Raw genomic sequence first — 24,313 nt, forward strand, 5'->3', positions numbered from 1 at the left:
TCATTTTAGAGTTTTAATGCTGCATAAAAAGTAAGAGAGTGTCAAAGAAATAATGAAAGGATAATGTAAGGCTCAATGACCTTTTAAAAAAAAAAAAAAATTAATTACATTGATGTGATGTGAATACTCCTCTCCTATGATGAGCATGTATTTCTTTTTTGAGACATAAAATACAAAATGTCAGGGTAAAAAAAAAAAAAAGTAAAAAATTTTTTTATTTGGCATAACGTTTTATTATTATTATTTTTTAAATATAATATGAAAGATTTTGTCCACATAATCACAATTATGTGGACAACATGCAGAAAAAAAACAGGACATGATACTTTATGACAGAAAAGACATGAACAATTCATTTCTAAGAAGTTAATTTAAAGGAACATTTTCATTAAATAAAAAAATAATTTTCACTTCCTTACACTATTTTGGACATCTTGTATATCAGTGACCCACAAACAGCTAAGTATAATTCTCACACACACACACACACACACACACACACACACACACACACACACACACACACGCACGCACGCACGCACGCACGCACGCACGCACGCACACACACACAAGCAGACGGTAAACACTTGACAGATTTAGAGTTAGCCCTCCCTATAGTGCGATGGATTAAATCAGATACTCTACTGGATAATCCTCTCAAAATGAGGTTTACGATACACAACCAGACAGAGAAAAGGACATGACCTCCCTGTCCTTAAAAGCTAGACGTCGCTGCGTCTTTTGGCCTTTAAGACTCTTTCACTCTTGTTTCCCTGTTCTCGAGTTATTTCTCTTCTTACTGAGATTTCCATTTAACAGACGGACTTCCTCTCTTTTTGGCTTTCCCTCGCAGCCCAACCCCCGAAGACAGATCTCCCTCCATCTGCATGATAGGCTGCAAATGTGTGATAGTCTCGTGATGGCATTTATGCAGTCGGTTATTTCCTCTCTGACCTGCTCTATCCCTCAGGATTACCCCTCGACCGCCCCGGTCAAAAGCCTCTCACTATGTTTGTGTATATCACCAATTAACCGTAACACCTGTTAAACATTTAGCCTTTCTCTCAAATGTGACATTTTCTGTATATGATGTGGTCCAACTAATAACCAACAGGGATGTGTTTGAGAAACCTGTTTGGAAACAGTAAATATTGTAGTAGCACAGGAATTTAGTTATAAAAGTTCAATAGCAAAAACAAGCAGAAAAATATTATTCTACAAAAATACAAAGAACATGTAAAAGTAAACCAATGAACGATGGCAACATTTTAGAAAAAGGTTAAAATCATTGACAAATGCATTGGGTATCAAGCATGCACTAACAATTAACAATACATGTAAGATATTTAGCTTACATTAATTTATACAACTTGAAATGTAAATAAATATATATATTAGTTTATGTTTTATTACAATTGCCACTAAGTGTAAATAGCCCACATTGTTGGCAAATGCTATTTACACAAACTTTGCATACTGACGTCTTGTTGGGGCAGACAAAATGACAGAAAAGACTATTGTGTAGGGGTCAGGCGCGTGGCAGAACATTTTAATGCAAATCAACCCGAGGTTCGAATCCACTTTTTGCCGAATTCGCTCTACTTCACTTTCCCCATCACATTTCAGATCGGAAAGGCATTTATTTTCATTATTGTCTCAAAAAGGCGCCATCCATTTAATCATTTTAATAAATATAATAATTTACACTCCACGTAATTATTGCATACCGTTTAATGTAGGCTACAACAACAAGGAGGTGCAAATAGTATCTGCCACTATTTATAAGTATAAATATAATCTAACTTCTATTTACACTTATTGCAAAGAAAATACTGCTATTTTTACATGGTGTGAATAGAATCGCTGTTTGTCATTTGGCAATCGCCTTTATCAAAAGTGACTTACAAGTTTTCACTTAGTGTAAATAGCAGATCGCTAAGAAATGCTGCTATTTCCACTTAGTGTAATTATAATCTATTGCTACTTGCACTTAGTGTAAATAACAGCTATCACTGTTTGTACTTAGTGTAAATAGCATTCATCGCTAACTAAGAAAATATGCTATTTTCTCTTAGTGTAAACAGAATCTAGTTGCTATTTACAGTGTAAATAGCATCTATCGCTGTTTGCACTTAGTGTGAATAGCCGCTGTCTTTAAAAATATGTTTTCTATTTGAATGTATGTTAACGTTTACAATTATGTACGAATATATGTTAAAATGTACAATTTATTCCTGTGATGGCAACAGCTAACTAAAGTTGAAAAAGTGAAAAAAAGCATAATAGGAAATCTCTTTTCCGAGCCGAAATGGACCGACTCTCCCAACAGAAGGAAGGCCCTTCAGGTTTTGAGGAATGAGGATATTTTGCAATTCAACAGGGGTTGTGATTAGTTATGTGTTTTGATGAATGTGTATTTTGCAGTGAACGTGTGTGTATATTTGGGTTTGAGAGTGTTGCAATGGTGCTGAATTTCATGTGGTTGCTGTTCACAAGTGGCTCCATGTGGAGGACTGTAAACTTTATAACAGGAGGTGGTTTGAGGTCGCTGTACAGACTAGTGCTGAATCAGACTAGCCGAGACAGACATACATAAACATACAGACACAGACCGACACTGGCTGTCTAAAGCAATGCTGAATCACAGTGACACAGCTGCAGTGCACAGCTGCGGGACTCGATTATGCACACACACACACTGGAATACATCAATAGTCAAGTCCAATTAAGCTCTGAAGGACTGCATTAAAATAAATTGTACTCCGCGAAAAACAGAAAATGGAAAACAGTAGAATGGATGTTGTACAGGAGGAGTCTTTCTCTAATGATGGGCTAATGACGGTACATTATCCCACTTGTTATACGGCTAATCGCCAAATAAATACATAAGTGGACATAAAACATTGATTTTAGTTTAATTTATTGTATAATATTACCTTCATGTTATCTAAAAGCTTCTGCTAATAACAAAGTAGTCCATTACAATGTACAAAACAATTAGCTATAATAACAGCTCTGCGAGAAGTAGGGAGCTTTAGACTAAAGGGCCGTTCACACCAAGGACGATAACTATAAAGATAACGATAACTATATATGTGTCCACACCAACGACCGATAACGCTCTTTTTAAGCACGCGATGTCATCTGCCATTTTAAATGCGCGAGACCTTTAAATTAGAATGGATTCTGATTGGCTGTCAGTGTTTTATAGTTCGACCGCTGGAAATTTTTATAGTTCTGAAAGTGATCCCAACAATATTGTTCCTCATATCTTTATTGTTATAGTTGTGGTGTGAACTCTGTTATTCTTTAATATGGAGAACGATTTTTAGAATTATATCTTTATCGTTATCTTTATAGTTATCGTCCTTGGTGTGAACGGCCCTTAACACTGCAACATTATAACAGTAATAGTAAATACGGAGTCCTCTGAGGTCATTCGGGAAGAATGTCCATGAGAGGAATGATGACGCAAGTAGCGTCTGCATGAAACAAAAGCGAGCAAATCGGCAGTGCGACAAGATATTCTTTGGTTATGGAAGTATTTTTCCCATTAATTTTCCCCATAGGGCTTTTTTTTTTTAATTCTTTGTTAAAGAGTTATAAGCCTTGAACCCATCCGACCAGCTATGAGGTGAATCAAAATATTACAAACCTGATTTGAATAAAAAAATACAAAAGGTACAAGACGGTGTACTTTACGGCTTAAATGAGGGAAAAAACTACAATCCATGAAGCATTTTAAAATGAAAATCAAATTAAAATGATGGGGCAATATAAAACAGACTTTTTTACAGACTTAAAGATATGCATATTATGCATAGAAATCTTTAAGTAGTTTGATAGCATTTGCAGTGCTTCATGCGAGTGTGTGGGCGCTAAAGTGTTCTTCTGCTGTTGTTTTGTGATTGGTGGAGATTTCTCCGCAGAACTATGGGTAATGCAGTGTTTCATCAGGAATTCTGCTGTTTAAATGACTGTTAAAAATTTGTTGTCTTGATGGCTTCAACAATGGTTCATAAAATCATAGTTCACAGTAGATCTTTTTTTAAAGGTTTGTAAGTTAACGAGCAAAATCAATTCCTCTATGGAGAAAAAAAAAAAAAAAAAAAAGTTTACTTCTGGAACCCGACTGTTGCACTATATTAAAAAACATAAGAAAATATCAGACTGCTGGATGATGCGATTAACCAACCAGAACTAAGTATTCCAGAGAGCTGTGCATAATAAAACAGAGTGCTGAATGATGGTTTTATCACATGACAACTTTAAGACAACTCTCGAAAGTAATGCATGAGTCACAAGAGGAGCAGTGAGAAAAAAAAAGAAAAGACAGACAGACAGAGATATAACGGGGATGAAAACATGAGCTGTTGGGTGGTGTCACAAAATAATACAGAAGAGAGAATCACTTGAATCAGCAGAGGTTACACTGGTATGGCAAATTATATGATTAAGGAATATAATAGAGGAACAGAGAAGTGAATCAGTTTCCCTTGAAAATTAGTCACACTTAATACTGTTTATGCTGAACTGTGTCTTATTTACAGATGAAGAACAAACTAAACGAGAACATCTGTGGCAGATATAAGCTGACAGAGAAACAACGCACGGTTTCATCATGTGGCGAATGGCCATTCATAGGGTGCTGACAGCGCTCGACTGCTACAGCGCCAGTTCATTTGAGTATAATTGGTAGATTGCAGCCATCTTGGTAACACCCATTGGCAGTTATTTTTATGTTGTTGATTTGCATTTTACCTACAATACAAGCGCAGACCAAAATCTCTGAAAGTGTTTACCAAGATTCAATTTCAATATATTTCAGATCTGCAATAAAATTGCTTATTATATTGCTTTTGCTGTTATTGTGTTCATGTATTTGGTTGCATAAGTCAACCAAAAAAAAAAACCCGCATGATTTGTAATCATGTATGCAAATAAGCTTGCATAGCAAAATAAGTAGGCTTATCAACTTAAAAGAGGTGAAAAAGCTTCCATTATCTTTTAAATGTAGACGTCAAAGGCAGTGCAATCAAACTCTATGGTATTTTGATGCAAATTCATGTGTCAATTGGTAATAATTAATACTAAGAAAATATTTGGCCCAGTGTTTATTCCATGTGTTAGACTGGCAAATCACTTGTAAATTACTCAACCTATGTCACGTTAACAATTTTGCATATTGTTGTACCTTATGCAGTTCATGATCATTTTACTGGAATTCAAATGTCAATTTTGTCCAAAAACTATTTAGCTACGGTGTTGGGTTGCCATTAGTTGTCCAATATAAAATTTGTAAAAGAGCGAAACCATTAGAAAACCACTGATCTAACGTGCGGTTTGTCTCCTAATGACTGTGGCTGGAGGGAATCCAAGACCGTCATCAAAGCAAAACCTCTAATGTGTCAAATAATAACCACTACTGACATAATAACCATATTAACCTGATATCACACCCAAGACGTAAAAATACGACCTATGCATTATTCATTTTTTTAGGCATTAAAAAGCTTAAAAGAAAATCTCTTTGTGTACAGACATGGCAGAAAGTACAGACAGTGATTTCTTCAAGGATCTCTTCGTATTGGAATCCTGGAAGTCTAATACAGGGTTTCTTGCATCTCCGTAGGGGGTTGAAGCTGTTTTTCTGTCTCTCTTCATGATCTGATTCCCAACAAAGAGCCGATTAAGGGCCTCTCTCTCTCTCTCTCTGCTCAACATTCGCTGGCTAACATAGATGATGTCACTAACCCGATGCGGTCCCCACGACTCAACAATAACAAGGTCATCTGGAAAGGGTGGGGTGGATGTGGGGGGTGTTGCAGAGGGGAAGAGAAGGAGGTGGCAGTGCTCTTTGTTTCACATTTCATCTGCAGTGGATTTTTTTTCATCAACCACCCCAGCAGCACCCCCCCCCCCCCCGCAGCTTAAACCCCCCATTTTCCTCTGCCATCACTTGCCTCATGTGACATGTAGGGGGCGATGTTCAGCAAACCCTGAATCACTGGATGCTGCGGCGTATGTGTGCAACACACCGAGCACAAAGTCTACACACATTTATGGCACAGCAGAAACACCGCCTGAGTCTTTCAAGAGCTGCAGACTTTGAATCAACATGACCAAACAAATCATCCATTATTACACAAAAAAATACAGAAGGCTCTGTAACTCAAAGAAACCAGTTACAAAATATGAAATGCATCTCAATTTTCTGTGCTATTGAAAAAAGCAACAGTACTTTGATCTTATCTGGAGTATGCATGACATTACTATTAATAGTAAGAGACAGTAACACATTTTCTGTCACATCTGAGGTGAAGATAAGCACTATTAAATCCTCAGACTCTTTTTTTTTTAATCTTTGAAAGATGCAATTCCCTCCTCGTTCACACTCGCACCTGAGTATGAGAGTGAGAGACTGATGAATAATTGATGGAGGAGGCAAGATGTGAATGAAAGAAGTATTCCAATTAGCTGGAAGTCTCTAGAACTCCATTAAATCGCATTAAACTCTATATTTCTGCACTGAAAAACCTGTCAGCATTTTCCTTCCTAATTTTTTTTATTTCTCAATCACAGAACAAGGGCATGCCAATACTCTTCGACAGGCATAATATAGTATTCATACTCCTCATCACTAATGTTGTCATAGGCATTGTTATTTTACTGTTTTATATATTTTCTTATATTATTTAATCATATTTTAAATTAGCTTTTATTTTTATATTTCAGTAATAATCATTGACATGCCTTTGTCAGTCACTTTTTTAGTTACCAAAAAAAAAAAGTTCTACATGGCTTTAATGTATTTTTTAGATTTAGTCATTTCGGTACTTCAACAAACGTATTTCAGCTAGTTGTCAAGGCAAGATGTATAATTTTCACTTACGTTTTTTTATTTGTTTAAGTTTATCTAACATTTATATGTAAACATTTTTCCACAGTACTCAATTACCAAAAACAAATTTAAATGGTTAATTGTTAGCAATAACAATGGTCGACGGACGCCCACCGTAACCCACATTACAAGTGTTCCACTTCTGAGCATGTGTATGTGAGAGAGAATATATGAGCAGAGGTGTGAATACATCACTGGAGGCGTTCTTATGCCACATTAACACCCCTGTGGAAAACTCAATCACTGCAAAAGTTGGAAAGCAGGGGTGTGTGTACAATGCATTTCTGTGGTTATGTGTATTGCGATTGCGAAATCCCAGCATGCCCTTGGAGTCCAATGCTTGGCTTGGATCACAGTTTTAATGGTTACATTTCATTAAATTAACCAATCACATTGCTTTAACACATTTAGAGATATAGAGTGCTAAAGTCCGCTTTATAAGTCTTTACAAACTTTGATTTGAAGTTCAATGAAGAATGGCATGAATCAAAAATGATGTAGAAACTATTGATTTAAAAACTTTAGTTATATACAGAAACAATATATTTTACGTTTATTGTAAAATACACATTTTATGCACACAGATAAGTAGTTTTTTTTACCAGGAATTTGCTATAATAAACATTTTATTTAAAAAATAACTTCAAATAATTTGGACTGGCGGCTTCAACAAGTTATCGTTCAAAATTAATTCCCCTATGGAGAAAATTAATGGAATTTTTACTACCGGAACTGTTGCACTCTATAATATTTAATTATCTTATCCATCAATGTGCTAAATCAGCAAGTATACCATCAGTCAGGACAGTGGGATGCTAATGAAACACACGGTTTGCTAACTAAAATAATGCTTGTCGCTACAGTCACTTTTTAAATCTGAAATTAGTGTCTAAACGAAGTCTTATTATCAGTATTAGAGAATAAAATCGTAATAATTTTGCTTCATTTACCAATAGCCACATTAATAGTTTTCTAGCTGCTTGCTAGCTTAAGCAAACTTTAGCTTCTTTGAAAACTCAGCCTCAATTAAACATTTTTATTTTATGCGTACTAAGCACCTTTGTGGCTAAATCTATCTTAAAACAGTTGTTACGGACTTAAATGTAAGCACATGTCATTAAAACACTAAATAGGTACTTGACAGGCTAAAAGGGGGATATGGATCAACTACATCCCATTAAAATCACACTATGTTCCTACTGTGCTACGTAACAGAAACCATAATAAATGCATTCATTTGTTATGCAAATGCTCTGCTTTCGAGAAACTTTGCAATGCATCTTAATTTTGGATCCGTGAACCAGAGAGTGGAGATGGAGGGTTAATGCAATAGATGCTAGTTCATTAAATGTGCACTTTGGGCAGTTGGAGAAGGCAAACTACTGCTCATGTACAGTAGGTGCATGAGTGCGTGTTGGAGAGACTTGGCTATTGCTCATAAAGATGGGGAAAATAATGGCTGCTGCCATATGGTAATTAGACAGGTGATGAGTGGTTATTATAGTCATGCTTTTATGTACAGTATAAAGCTATAGTGATCATATAGCCATTTTTATATCTTATACATTAAAAAAGCTGATGCATGGAAGACCATGTCACGATTTTGTTTTCCTAGCAATACATTTTCTATCAGACTTTTAAAAGCTAACTTGTGAGGCTTACCAATAACATATAGTACCGTTCTAAAGTTTGGGGTCGGTAAGATTTTTTTGTGATGTTTTTATTAATTTTGTGAAATATTAATACAATTAAAATAGCTGTTTTAAATACTGCACATACAGTATTCAAAATATAAATATTTTGTAACATAAAATGTCTTTACTGTTACTTTTGTTAAATCTAATACATTCTGGGTGAATAAAAAAAATTCTTACTAACCCCAAACTTTTAAACAATAAATTATTAAAACATTAATGTGCACATTTTAAAATGTGTGAATGTGGATGTGTTTATTCATACCTCCTCTGGCATGCTGAGAACCAGTTCATTGTCACTCTGTGTGACGAAGCCCTGTAGGAAGTACTCGCTGCAGGCCGCTAGGACAGCCCTGTGCGCGCGGAACTCCTTCCCCTCCACCAGCACGGTCACATCACAGAGCAGGCCCTGCTTCCGCTGCTCATTCAGACCCAGCAGGATGTTGGTACAGTGCACCGTCGACTCATACACGTACATGGGAGCTTCAGACTTCTCATCCACGGACATACCGCTCACACCCTGTGCAGAAAGATAGCGGGGTCAACTTATGGCATCCAGATGATCGCAGCGGTGCATCCAAACCTGGTCCAAATTGAACACTCTTTAAAAGTGCGTAAAATTAGGCTTTGGAGAGAAAATAAAATGAGCTATAGGGAATACATTTCAAATCTTGTATCTGCTATAAGTGACATAAGCCAATGAAATCAAAGACAGTGGCAGTACTGAAGTGACTATCTAATGCCGATGGAAGTGTTTGTGTTTACATTGCACACAATTCTCTAATCTTTTGGAATCAGCTTGTACAGTAAGTGACTGTCATGATTGTGCATCTCACATTCAGTCTCTCTAAACCCTTTTTCCGAGAGCCTACTCTGCTCTGATTGGTCAGACAGTCCAGTCTATTGTGATTGGTCTACTACAGCACGTATCCGAAACGAAACACCTTTTACCATATCTAAATTTCAGCTCCAGAGGATTCCTCAGCACTTGATTCACAGAGAACAGCAAAAATGGTGTTGACATGTCGACGACACGAACCAAAACTCTTCCAGGCCTCAGCTACAACTAGTGTTAGAGGTCGAAGTAGACATTGTTCATGTGCGGCCAATGAACACCATAAGCTGGCATTATTGCAAATTTGTAACATTGTTATGTAGGAGTAGTGAGACTTGAATTACTGATGAGTTTTTTCAGCAGTTCTTCAGAATCGATTCTTTCTTTTAGGAGACAATAACTTTAATTGTTGTGCATTTTGATCTTTAAAACTTTGCAGACCTTTTACATGCATGAAAGGTAATATTCGCAAAAGCATAATAGGGGCGCTTTAATATGTTTTCATGAACTGACAAACTAACAATGAGCAATGATATTAACTTAATCAATTATATACATTACATTTTAATATTTTTCCTAGATTAATCAGTGCTGTAAATATGGTTGGAGGATCTGCTGGCTTATACTGTCAGTTTTTGTATTTGTTTATTTTATGATTCAAATCTTTGAATGTTCGCCGGTTCCCGCCTCCTCCTTCCCATAACAACGAACCTTGTTACAATATTTTAAAAGTGGCAAAGTGTTTTCTCAAGGTAATTTTGCATCCTGGCTTCAAGGCTCAGCAATCTGACCATGACCACCTCCTCAAAGATGCCACCTACAGAAAGCAAACGCACAACCACACACAAAAACAAAGCCCCAAAGCCTCCCACACGACCAGTGTGAGGATCAGCTGCTGTCGCACTATTCACACTCTCTCGTTTAACATACACCCCCACGTAAGCAGGTACACATTCACACTTTAAACAATGATCTTCTGCGCACACACAGTGGTAGATTAGCTGGGGAAGGTGATTTAGCTGTCAAAACAGTGGGGTCTCTGCTATCGGTTCTTTTGCACACAGAGAGATGCTGGCGCATGTGATCTTCAGACATCCAGTCACAAAGATTACCTTGAGCTCTTTTTCCTTTTCCTTTCCCCTTATTTCACCCATCAAAGCAGCTCAACCGGTGGATGTGTGATTAGGGACTTAAGTGTCTCTGGATTCTGGATCAATTGTGTGTGTACAAACCTGTCCTGCCCCCGTACCTCAGGTCCTGTATCAGAACCCTTCGACAATCGCTCCTCACAATGACTCCGACGCGTTTAATCTCATCAGACCGGGAGCGGGGATTCTCGTCGGATCGGCTGCCCTCCGGCTGCCAAGTGAATGAATATCACTAACCTCAAATTAGCATTCGGCCCTGCAGCTGATTTGAATAAGTGCAGATTGAATATGACGAGTCAGGAGCAGATCTCAGCACAAAGCACAACCTTAAGATCCTCTCAAGGAATTTTATTTGCAGTATTGGCAAGGTGTGCATGATCTCTGAACATATACCAGCCAAGACAAATCCGTTCATTCAGAATGAATTGAAAGAGAGAGATGGGCTTGAAATTGTTACCCCATGCAGTGCCATGCTAAACCCTGGGTAAAGAATAAAAGTAACTTTAGAGACTTGAGATGAATTCAGCTTGCCATGGGCACATGACCTGCTTTAATAACACAAAGTAGAATACAATAGGCTAATAATATTACATGGTTCAAAAAATATACAAAATAAAAATATAAGAGTACGGTATCTTGTTGACGACAGTTTACGACGTGTTGTCGCAGTTTAACATTTTAATTCTCTCAGATGCTGAAACTAAACTAAATGCAAATGGTTCAATGACTGTGCATGCAGAACCGGTTCCTGGATCCACATCTTTGTTAAACCTGGAACAAAATTCCAATCAACCAATCAGATTTGAAGGCTGTGTTTACAGTTTGTCAAGTTTAGGCTTACAAACAGGCTCACCTGTCATTCACATATCATTTCCCTCTGACTTCACAGATAACTTAGGGTTAGGTTTAGGTGTAGGGATACGGTTAGGATTAAAGCTTCGAACAGGAATGTTGTTCCAGGATCAACAAAATATTTTGACCCAGGAACACATCCGACTCAGAGAAATATTATAAATTATATTATGTTGACGCTTTCATAAATACCATATACTAGAATTCATGTACCATAGTGTTATCATGGTATTCCAGGGTACTTCCAAGAAATTCCTTGGTACTGGACCAAAAATACATGGAAGCATTTTTTTTATTATGTTGTACCACTGTACATGTAAAACAAAAACATGACAGACTCCGGCTACCTTGTCCAAAAAGCCACGATACTTTGTGGCACACATTCTCAGAAGCTTCCCCCCCCTAAAATTACAAGTACAAATGTTGCATTGCTCAGGGTTAAAGTGCATTTAGCCTGGGGTTTAAAAAGCTGAACACCCAAGGTTAAGCACAGCATGAAAAGACATAAAGAAAAAGAGGATGCTTAAGCTCTGAATCAGGCAGATTTAAACTGCTTTTGAAACTACACAACCTCTACTTTCAGTCTCTGCCAGTAGTCTTTTCCACAACACACTGAGCTATTTAAGTTGTCCGGGGCCAACTTCTGCTTGCGGAATGATCGGTGCATGACTAAACAATTCCTACAGAGCTCTAGTGGCAGCCAACATTGCTCTTTCCATCCCCGCTGAAGCCAGGGCTGCCCCTGTCTGTCCTGCTGCGGTGAGGATTTTGCAGCCAGCGCTCCTCCCTGCTCCCACAACCACCACTGACTGCACCTTAGGCAAACTCTGACCCACAGAGACACAGGCTTGAGATTTCTTACCCTTGTCATCTTGATTTAACTCCTGACTGGGCAAAATTGGCAGGTTGTGTACTCCGTACAGACGACACAGACGGGCGCAAACCCTCAAAGCTCGGCTCCACAAGGCAGGTTGCATGCGGTGTATATCGTTGTAGGGCTCCTTCAATCAGAGCAAGCCTGTAAAAGCCGTGACGGTTTACTGCAGCACGAATAAAAACGTGAAAGAGGAAAGTTGTCCTTGGTCATTGGAAATGGCTGTGTGTGCAAATGGAAACTCCTCAACCAAGAGAATGGAATCAGTGGGCCCGACGCCTCTCTTTCTTATCTCTCTCAGTCAGTCTCAGAGAAATTCAAACCACACGGCATGTGGGTTCAGGGATCCTTTACTGCAGTGTGTGAGTGTGTGCGCGCATGTGCGTGTGTGTGGGAGGGCCACTGTGGTTGCCATGAAAAGAAAGAAAACGAAAGACAAAGATAGGTGGCTATAATGCATCTATGCAAAGCACCAATAACATCCATAAGCAGCAAATAATTATTGTAACCCTTGAATGCACGGCCAATCATTATTACATATTCAGGCGTTTGGCGACCCGGATCTATATCTAACACGGATGGATGTCTATGTGTCACGATAATATAAAACTCTCCTGATATTAGAGTAACTATTACAGAAGAATACAATAAAGCATATTTTGTTACTTTTTGGAGCTTGGAAGTGTTCAGTTTGAGCAGATGTTTTATACCATCATCACTGTCCTCATCAGAGTCCATTTCCCAGTGCATTCAGCATCATATTCTCGATCTCAAACATATTCTCAAAACTATCATTTTCAACATCTTCAAAATCAATATTTGGATCGCTGAAAGCTTCTTCACCAGAACCACCTTTAAGTGACAGCGACATTAATATCTGATTGCGTTCAGTTCTTGTTCTGCAGTAAATCACTGAGCCATTTCAAGTTCTCCTGATAATACTTCCTATTCTTTTGTTTTTTGCCTGCGGTATAAGTGTGAAACGTCACGTCATCATTCGTTCTTATTATTATTATTATTCCGTTTCTTCTTCCTTATGGAAGTCTATTGCAGCCCATAGAACCCCTTGCGGGAAAGTTATGAAATTTGGCACACTGATAGAGGACAGTCTGAAGAGTCACCAAAGCAAATTTGGAGTCTCTAACTCAATCCCTCTAGCGCCACCAACTGTCCCAAGTTTCACTCATGTTTATGCAAATCACTTTTGAACCATAAGGGCTTGAAACTAAATTCGTCATTTTCCATCATGCAAATCTTTCCGCCATTTAGATTTATTTTTTAAACCTACTTTTTCGAACTTGTCCTAGATGGTTGCTGTGATTCTCACGAAAATTTAACCAGATGATCTTCAAACCATGCCAAGTTATGGAATTCAAGTTGATTTGTCAAACCGTTCTTGAATACCGTGCAAACTAAATTTACGTAGCGCTTGCTAAAACAGACAAGTTGTATCTCCGCAACGGTTTATCGTATTCAGACCAAACTTGGTACTTGTCATCACAAGCATGACTTGGTAAAAAAGTTATAACAAAATTTCCAAAAATACTAATAACTTTTGAATATACTGTATTTGCCTTTTGTAATGACATTGGTCTTAATAGATTCATCGGGTTATGCCGAAAACATAGGTACCAATTTTGCCATAGTCAGCCAAATTTCCTGTCCGCCATCTTTTTTTTCTATTAAAACCTACTTTTTCAAACTTCTCCTAGACAGTTTGTCCGATTTTCACCAAAATTGAATCGTATCATCTCCAGACTGAGTCGACAAAATGTTATGGATTTCGTGTTGATAGACTAAACCGTTCGTATACCACAGCAGCAAATTTAGTCATGATGCCAAAATAACTATTCAGACTTTATCTCTGCAATGCCTTGACATATTGACACCAAACTTTGTATGTGTCATTGTCACCTCACTCTGACCACATCACATCAATTTCGTAATTGCGTCACCTATTGGTCGAAAGTGATAAACCATTAAATCATATTATAAGTTACTGTATATGATTATTCAGATATTTTGCCTAAACTCATCTTAAAATTTCTTTAATTGCTCCTTGCTGCAGTTGGTCTGACACTCCCAGCCATGTTGGTATGTCTTATCGTCTACTTGCACTTGGCCCCGATAATTGCAGCTTGCAGCTGTTTTATTATTGTTTTGCTTGTTAAATAGTTTATAATGAATTGATTGAGGAATACTAAAAAGGTTGATGTCTAACTTAAAAAAAACTATTGAGGAGGGTTTAGTAAATAACGTCCCTGGTCACTAAAGATCTGAGGTAAGTGCTTAAGGGTTAAAATTATTAATTTAAATTTTACTTGTGCTGTATCTTTTTGATTTGCTAAAAAGAACCGGTTCAAAATAATCAGTAGTTTAGGATTATACAGCACAAGCAGGTTAGCTTGATTCCTGAACTAATGTTTCTTATATGAACCGGTCCTTTTAATCAAATCCAAAACAAACAGAGCAAACAGTCTGTTTTTGATTCACTACAAAGAACCAGTTCATGAGATTCAGTTGTGTTTGAATTCGACAGCACCGGTTGCGTTGTATGTTGATTACACCGCAGCCTACGAGGACAACTCAATAATAAGACATTTCTTGTCAGCGGTATTTCACAGTATACAGCCCTTTTGATCACATCCCAATCAATACAGTCTGCAAACTCACATTCACAACAATTTATTTTGCCGTGTGACTGAAGATTCAGTAGCGGGGGATTGCCGCTGCTTTAAAAGTGGTGCAGGGAATACTGATTCGAACTGTGAGATTTGACAGTGCTGTACCCATGTATAAGCAAGTTTGTGTCCTACATTCCCAGACATTGAGAGCAACAGTCCAACTGGTCAATCCAATTATTGTTTTTCGTTTTGTTTCTTTTCCTCGCTCTAAATATGTTTTCTATCCTGCCTTTGGTGGATAATGACCTGTCTTCCAAGAATAATGTTTCCAGATGTGGTTGCAAGGTTCATAAGATGCCAAACACACTATTTCAAAATTGGAATGTGCTTTCTTTCCATGCTGTGATTTTCAGATGTGTGCATTTTGTGCACAAAAGGATGATGCATATGCACACAAACTCACCACAAATGACTATTCTCGGCCGTGTTACCGATTAGAACTGCTGAGGGATGCAAGGGGTTTGTGCTCTGTCTCGTTCTCTCGAGTAGTTCCCTTTCTTCTTTTTATTCTGCAGGCCTTTCTCAATCTTGTTAACTGTGGCAGCTAACTGGTTTTGCAAGGAACACTCCCACACACATCAAAAGCAGAGCTCTGTGATGGGTTTCCGACAGCTGTCGCTGGCGTTCTACTTTTGTCCGCTCAAGGGCCTGAAAGACTACCAGAGCACTAGGACTATTCTGAAACCAGCCGATTGAGCATGGAGCCTTACTTTCAGAGATTAATACACCCAAGACAATGACCAATGGTTGTGTATCCAACAATATAGACTCAGTTCCCAATTGCTAGTATTAAGCATTCAAAATGAAGCGTCTTCAAGGTGTTCTGATATGATGGAAAATGACTATCTGTGATGACTCGAGAACCTGACTGATTTCAGTCTGATTTGTGAACGAATTGTTCAAACTGGTGGGGTGAACCAGATCAATTGATTTAATTGAAAATATGTGATACAAAAGAACAACCCAGGCTCATTGGGTAAGCATGTCTGTAGCATAATTTCTGCAAAATGATATTACGCTGCTTCTTGCACATTTCGAGACACAGATGAACATGAATCTGGCAATGTTTTATTATGTCCAGTGAGTGGCGCTAAAAGGTTAATGCTCTATTGCGTTAAAAAAATAATGTGCTACCTACACTAAACCCTACTGTAAACTTAACCAATAGCATTAGTAAAAGCAAATGTGAGATAAAAATGCATTTGCTAAAGTAACCATGTCATTTTAGCGTGCTTCTGAAAGTCTTTAAGCACTTATATAGTGTTGTGACGCATTTCATGGGACTTACTGTATGTTGCAAATGCAAAGCTGTACCATACACTATGGTAAAAGTGTTTTCAGGTCTAATATAGTAGTGTGCAAGGAATCGCACTAAAATAAGATTTTTTTAATTGATAAGCTGCCCCATAATCATAATTTGTGTGAAAAGTAATGAAAAATGTTGTTGGTGTTTTATTGCCCCAAGTGGTAATTTGAGCTGGAACTCAATTGGCAGTGAATTGGATGTATAGGCAAATTTTTTTAGTTTTGGAAAAATGTAGGTAGTAGCACGTTTTTTCCCCCTGAAAGAAGAGTTTGTTCACAAATTGGACTACTGTCCACTTCAGTTTTAAGCTGTTGAAGAATGCATCTCTCATATCTTAAAGATGTTAGTAAATAATTTTTTTAATGAACACTTATATGTCTAGCCTATGTAGTGTTTTTAATATGCTTTAAGAAAAACCATGAGCAAATTCAGCAAAGTCAACTCCATCGCTGAGTATTTTCTCCTTAAAGCACGGTTTGAAATCGCGGCTGTTTCTGATGCAACAAACTACATTGTAACCAATCGCGTCAATGTGTGATCGTCAAACGAGTGGATCTCTGAGCTGGTGCGAGTGAGTGGAGGAGGGGCTCATTTGCATATTCATAGGACCGCGTATACTAAATGAGGCAAGGGTGTAGAGTTGTGTAGAGTTTTTTTTAAGGAAAAAACGTTAAATATGTAGATCACCGATTATTAGTATTAAATTATACAATTATTGACTATAGGGGGACTTTAAACTACAGCCCTTATATTCTTCCATTTCTCTCTCTCACTCTCTATGACAACATTTAACAAAGCAGTCATTTTCCTGATATAGTGTACACTGACCTAATGTCCTTATAATTAGCACTTGAGCAGTCTTCTCTTGGCTTATTCAGATTTCAGACGAACTCATTGGAGACCCTAAAAATAAACCCTGAGAGGCCTTCTTTACAGCTTCACTATGCCAACAAAGTAGATGTTGGTGTCTCCATGCCTGTCAACCATCAACCAGTTTAAATATCTCAGCTAACATCAGTAAATGAAAGCTCAGATTGTGTCCTGAATGGGAATGCAGTTGAGTTCCTGCGCTCCGCAGGAAGGCCTGACATTGCGGTTTGGGGATGACAGCATATGATGCGTTCTGTGATGCATGTCCTCTTTCCCGACTCCACAGACACTCTCTGCTGCTGAGCAGAACACTTCTGACAGAAAAAAGCTGTCTGCGCTGCTACGTTAACAGAAAACATACAGCTCACCTGTGACAATCTCCATACACAAGCCTGGCTAAAATTACCACAGTAACCATGGTTTCCATCCAGAGACCACAGTTACAGACCTAAATACACTTCAGTCTGATACTTCTATAGATTGTTACTACTCGGGTAATACAATGAATCAGACAAATGATCAAGATTACGATTACAGATGTTGCGACAAGAAAAGTATAATTTACAGCATTGATTTTGGTCAAGTTTCATTTGATCAAAAACATGCAAAATCTTTCCCAATATACTGTAAATCAACAAGACAAACAGTGTAAATACGAGATTTATTGTTCACTAAACAGCTTCACTGACAGATTGAGTGATATTCTTGTCACATTGCTTGTTTTATGCGTGTCATTTATTCAACATTTTAATCACAGTTTTGTTATTTATGCTGCTAAAAGGATCAATGTGAAGTTGATTTACTAATGAATTAAACGGCAGTAAAGTCATTCCGAAATAGCCTGCTTTGTATGAAATCTCAACTTGTTTTAAATATCTACACTACTGTTCAAACATTTAGAGTAAGATTTTATTTGAAAAGAAATTTGTTTTACAATTTCATTTAGCAAGGACGCATTAAATTGATCAAAAGTGAGAGTAGAGACAATGTTACAAAAGTCTATTTCAAATAAATGCTGTTCTGTCTAAGATCACGGGTTTCCACAAAAATAATAAGCGGCTCCACTCTTTTTAACATTGATAATAATAAGAAATGTTTCTTGAGCAGCAAATCATCATATTAGAATGATTTCTGAAGGATCATGTGATACTGAAGACTGGAGATATGATGCTGAAAATTCAGCTTTGCATCACAGATATAAATTACATTTTAAAATATATCACAATAGAAAACCGGTATTAAGCATATTCATTGAAATGAATAATCATGATTACATTGTCACTGTAAATAATCAAGGATCTATACTTGCAAGTTTAAAAAGCTGATGGTAATATGGCCACTGAGTGAACTGGACTTTAAATGCAAACTTCTTCAACTGCACTGTTTTATAATCTCACATTGATTTTACAGTGAAACAAACACATTTTATTGACATGGTGCATTTTCATCTTAAGGGAAGTGCCATGACACCTTTCTCAAATTGTTGGCCACTTAGATTCATTGCGCTACTGCTGTCAACATTAGCATCAGTAACTAGTATAGCCGATTGCATAATCATTACCAACACTCATTTTACCATTACTGCAGATGAAGTGTTAAAAGCCATTGATTTGCTTTATGCTAATCCTCACGCTAAATCCTAGCATGATATAGGTTTACATTCAACTTGGCATTTTAGCAAATGATCCGATGAAATACGTAGCGGTTTTAAAACCTGCAGTTCGACGGGTTTGCTTTCCACCAGTAATTATTGGCTATTAACTGTTAAAAGCCCATTTACCTTGTGCAATCAGAGTACACACACACACGCACACACACACACGCACGCACGCACGCACGCACGCACACACACACACACACACACACACACACACACACACACGCACGCACACACACACACACACACACACACACACACACACACACACACACACACACACACACACACACCTTGTACAGGCTTGTGATCTGAGCCTAGAAAGCGGTAGTACATTTCCTTCAACCCTCTGACACTGAAACAGACTTAATGGCTCATTACATTCCAGCTCTGCTGGGTATTAATCATCAGCGTCTATGACTAATCCTACTATTCCACATGCACATACTCTGGCAAAAGTGCACACTCACTAATGGAGCCCTTTTAATGGTTCTGTCTCAGTGGGCTTGAATGACAATAATGGACATTTAGAGCAGCGTTTGATTGAGTGTTCATCCGCGGTCTCGATTGTTACCGTGCTGGACTCTAACAGCTCTCCTAGAATTATTTATCTTAATTGGGTAGGAATCTTAGTAAATACCTCTTGTTACAGAGGGTAATGTGTAAAGACAAGGGCCTGGAATGAGCATAATTCCTCGGCTTTGTTGAAACATTAGCCACCGGCTACAGATTCTCATTTAGATTCATGCGCAGCAGTGCAGGAACAACCCTCTCTGGACCTTCTCACATGCAGTGGGCTTGTGAGTTGCTGAGAGTTGTTGTTCTCGATCATTAGTTGACAGAAGATGGGTTTTTTTTCATGAAACACTCTTGACTACAGAAATAAAGGTAAATGATACTTCAGTCTCTCAAAGGAAAGTCATTCTGGCTCTCTCCGTGCACGAGTGTGCTTGTCTGAAGGAGATCCTCCACATGCCTCCTCAGCGGCAATCACTCTTTTCCAGTTGTGCATGCGTGCAAATCTGGTGCATGAAATGGCATAAAAGGCTTGGGAGTGTCCAGAATGATAATCAAGTGTGCATCACACATTCATGTTACTATTGATCATGTAGGTCTCTGTGATGAAGATCAAATGAAGAACTAATAAGCTTATTCAATATTAGGCAAAGCGCATTAATTTGTGCACACAAATATTATCGGGTGCGGTTGGAGTGCAAGCCTCTGGCAAAGTTTGGCTTACTAAGTGCTTATGTTTAAACTGTGCCACATTTATGATATTATTTATTTATTGGAAATGTTGTGACATTTCTCCTACAGATATTTTATTTGATTTTGCTGCTTTCATTTTACTGCAAGGTTGTCAGGCAAAAGACATTTGCAAATGCATCATCTGGAGTCCTGTTTGTAGTCTGCCAGATGTTTTTAATTAAGCTTTGAACGATTGTGGATTTTTGTCATGTTTTTTAATCATACTTAAACTGACTAAGGGAAAATGGGTGCTGGATGTGGTGGAAATAATTACAAAAGCCTCTGGGAAATATCACAAAACAACACAAGATATAAAAGCAGGCATCACTTGTTGCTAAGATGTGTGCACCTGTGAAGAATCTGCATCGTCCACTAGGCGGTTTTAAAGACACGTCGATGTTTTATAGACCGCTCTCTGCAATACTTGATTCTGTTCGGTCAATCATCTGTGGTCAAATATATTTGTATTTCTATGATCATCCCAGGCATCTGATTTCCTACATCACTCTGCTGTCTCTTTCTTTCCACATAATAAAATTATTTCTCAAATAAATAATTAATATCTATTTATTTATTAATTTGGCAAGGGGTCTTGCAATTAGCAGGTAGAAAAATGTGTATTCAGCCAGTTGTTATAGCAAAATAAACCCCTTAGGGATGCAAACGATTAATCGACGATCGATTAATTGTCGATAATACATTAATCGATCAAACTTATCGATCATCGATTAAGCAGGTTCATGCGCATGCGCGTGCGTGCTGCTCAACCGCGAAACACAAGCGAGCGCGTCGGAGTTTTGTTTGGGACTATTTTACACCTTCATCATGACTAAAAGTTTTCGTGTGCATTCGCAGCCTTTTGTTTTGTGCAAATGTAAGTTGTAATAGTTTATTATGTGTACGCTTATCTATATCTGATTTATCTCATATTGGATGCATTTGGTTAAGAATTGTTGAAGCGTGATCTTTAGCGCGCGCAGCTCAAACGGCAATGCACGGCTAATAATGACTAGGGACTGTCATATTACATAACATTATAAAGAGAACAATAGTGTAATATAACATTGTGAAGTATTTGGATTTAGTTGCCGTGTCGCGTTGTTCCAGGAAGAGCATTCATGACATGAGTCATTCTGAATGGCACGTAACTCAAGTTCACTTGTGCATTCACGTCATTTTGTGCAGATATAATTTGTAATATAATGTTTATTTTGTATATATCTGACTAATCTCATATAGGTTGCGCTTCTTTGAGTTAAATAACACGCTAGCAAAGTGCTCAACGGTTATTCATTCAGCGCGCGCCGCTCAAGCAGCAATGCACGACTAATAATAACGATGATTAATTTGGGACTGTCATATTACATAACATCAGAACACTATTTTATTAAATCGTTGTGAATTCATTGGGTTTAGTTGCCGTTTTCAGTGCGTTTCAGTGCACGTCTAACGTAACACTGCAAGCACGCATCTGAGGCGGCGTTGGTGACACGTTGTTTTATTAGTCGTTATATTTGATTATTAAATAATTAATTTAATTTAATTATCATTCACATCGAAACATTTTACAATCCTACTAGCCCTTTATTTGGATTAAAAGCCATTCTCATTCATTTGGTGAGTAACATAGCGTTTTTAACAAACCCTGTCATGCTGTTGGCCATATGCACTGCGGCAGACGCATAATTGATCGTTAATTTAAATTACGATCGATCATGGGAATTTGTGAAAATTTACATCCCTTCAGTTCTATATTTGAAGTTTCCAGGTCTAGTAATCTTATGGTTACCTTTCTCAGACCAAGCATCAATAAGTGCTGTGGCTAATGTTTCAAGTAGTTTACCAGATAGATTATTATATGTAGACTTAATATAGTTTAGGCTAAGCCTACCCATATAGATTTTTATTTAACATTTATTTTATGTTGCTTAATGTTTGCAACAGGTGAGCCAGTGCACAATTATTTTTTATGTATTTTAATTTTCTGTGCATAATTTATTTTGTTAAACTACATAAATGCCATTCTGTACCGTATCCCAACTGTTACAATAAAACATCATTTGAGCAATATAACATGCATTTTTGTTCAGTATATAAGCAATATTTAGCTTTTTATGTTAAAGACACTGTTGATACCGTGAGAAATGTACATTCTCAGGAAAATAGCCGCTTATCAGTTAATCGTTAATCGATCGATAAGGTCAATCAATTAATGATTAATGAATTAATCGATAATTTGCATCCCTAAAACCCCTATATTATGATACAACACTTCAATATTTTTTGATTTTGCAATAATGCCCTGGCTAACTGTACATGATCCATTTTTATTACTGATAAAAAAACAGGCTCCAGGCTCATACTGTTCCTTCAAATTGATCTATACATGCAGAAAGCCTTAACCTTGCAATCATATCGGTAATAAGCACTTGATAAGAATAAAATGACTTTATAAATACACTTTCAGTGATGTTCCTAATGGAATGCAATTACCATTCTCAAAGCTAACTGCATATCCAGGATACATAATCATGCTTCATTAGTGCCGAACATAATCAGTCTATCGCTTCTCTGTGCGCCTCTCCTACGCACGTATGAGGAATGTACCTCTTTCTTTCTTAAAGGTCAAGAGACTTTACCAACTCACTTCTTATTGCTGACAAGAGCAGAAAATTTCCACTTTCCCACTAAATTTGTTTCAATTTCATCATTTATGCAAAAGCTGAAGTCTAGATTTCGCGTGTGGGTGCCAAGCTTTTGATGTGTGATGACCTTAGAACACATCCAAGATATTGCTCTGCTCTGTCTGTGTATCCATCCAATTATAATATAATATAATAGAATGAGTGGTCTATAAGGCAACATTTGCTAAAAAAAAAAAATTGTCCACATTTTGTCCACCTTGCTTGTCCACATTAGTTAATTAAAAAAGCTTATCACCTGATAGTGTATATGTTAATATAATCTGTCAACATAGATTAATTTAATCCTCTACTAAATTTAAAATATGCACCTCCTCAAGCACCATATGTCGCTAGTCAAGGCATAAAATCAATGTTTCAATTGAATGTCTGCTTTCTAGGTTTTATAAATGCATTCTGTTTTGACTGTTTTCTAAAGCTTACCTGAAGTTTCAACACTTAAAGGACAAGTTCGGTATTTTACACTTAAAGCCCTGTTTTCAGGGGGGTGCTACCACAGAAACCGAAAATTCTCGGGCCAGCAGCTTGTGTCCAAATTTCAATCTTAACCGTTCTATTTCATCAGAAACGATCTGAAAACAGGGCTTTAAGTGTAAAATACCGAACTTGTCCTTTAACCATCATTTCTTCACCCTCAGTCCTCCCCACTTTATTTCACCGGGCGGCCCACGTCACCCTTATCATTCATTATACAGCTAATAACGGCTCATTCATAGAACACTTTATTCCTATGCTGCCCTTGTCTGAGACTCCGGGAGAGTTTCATCCTCAATAAATCTACTTGAGAACTAATTAAATCCTCTTTAACTTTGGCTGGGTCTTGACACAATAATTCACAAATGATCACACACATAAGTATCGCGCAGGGCAACTGCTTTCAGCAGACGTCAATGAGTTCTTGTGTTTTGTTTTATGGAAGAGGTCTAACAAGGTCAAGGCGGTATTGCCACAGCATTGTATGTAAATGTAGGTCAAAAACACACCTCACCAAACATTTGACAAGAGGAACTAGGTTATGTGAAAGTGTAAGAAACCAAATTGCCCGACACTCTATTCAACACCCTTCTTTCAGTATTACTAACAGGCTTGTCTATGATTTACATGAACATACATGATAGATACTGACAGACAGAGAGGCAGGGAGAGAGAAAACAGCAAAAAAGCGAGAAACGACAAAAACAGACAGATTTAGAAATGAGAGGACATGAAGAAGGGATTTTTCTTTATTCTTTCATTGGGGCTTTCCAGTTCAGCCACATGCAGATAAATGACTGGTGACCTCTGGGTCTGCACGCAAAAGGCTTGATACAGTACTTCCCAAACTTTCTGTGCCCCGTCATTACACACTTTACCTTTAACAAAGCCATGTTTTTACTTCTGGTTGGGAATAACTGGCACAGTCGACACACATTTGGCTATGCAGTTTGTTTAAGATAAGATCTAACTGGTCCAGGCAGTGGAAATAGCATGAAATCTTATGCATGGTGATGAAGTTAATAAGCTCTTTGGATCGATTGGGAATGTGCCTGTTCGATGCAGATA

General features: G+C 37.7%; 1 protein-coding gene across 3 annotated transcripts in view; it reads right to left on the reverse strand.

The window, feature by feature from the left end:
* The window catches only part of bach2b (BTB and CNC homology 1, basic leucine zipper transcription factor 2b), a 92,800-nt gene that overhangs the window by 19,608 nt on the left and 48,879 nt on the right, over window positions 1–24,313 (reverse strand). For all 3 annotated transcript variants that reach the window (XM_079584776.1, XM_079584775.1, XM_079584777.1), the window contains one exon: window positions 8,861–9,115. In XM_079584776.1, coding sequence (XP_079440902.1) covers window positions 8,861–9,103 — 243 coding nt within the window. In that variant the 5' untranslated portion in view covers window positions 9,104–9,115. The remainder of the gene's footprint in view (window positions 1–8,860; window positions 9,116–24,313) is intronic.

Source organism: Phoxinus phoxinus, assembly GCF_949152265.1.
Source record: "Phoxinus phoxinus genome assembly, chromosome: 16".
Lineage (NCBI taxonomy): Eukaryota > Metazoa > Chordata > Actinopteri > Cypriniformes > Leuciscidae > Phoxinus > Phoxinus phoxinus.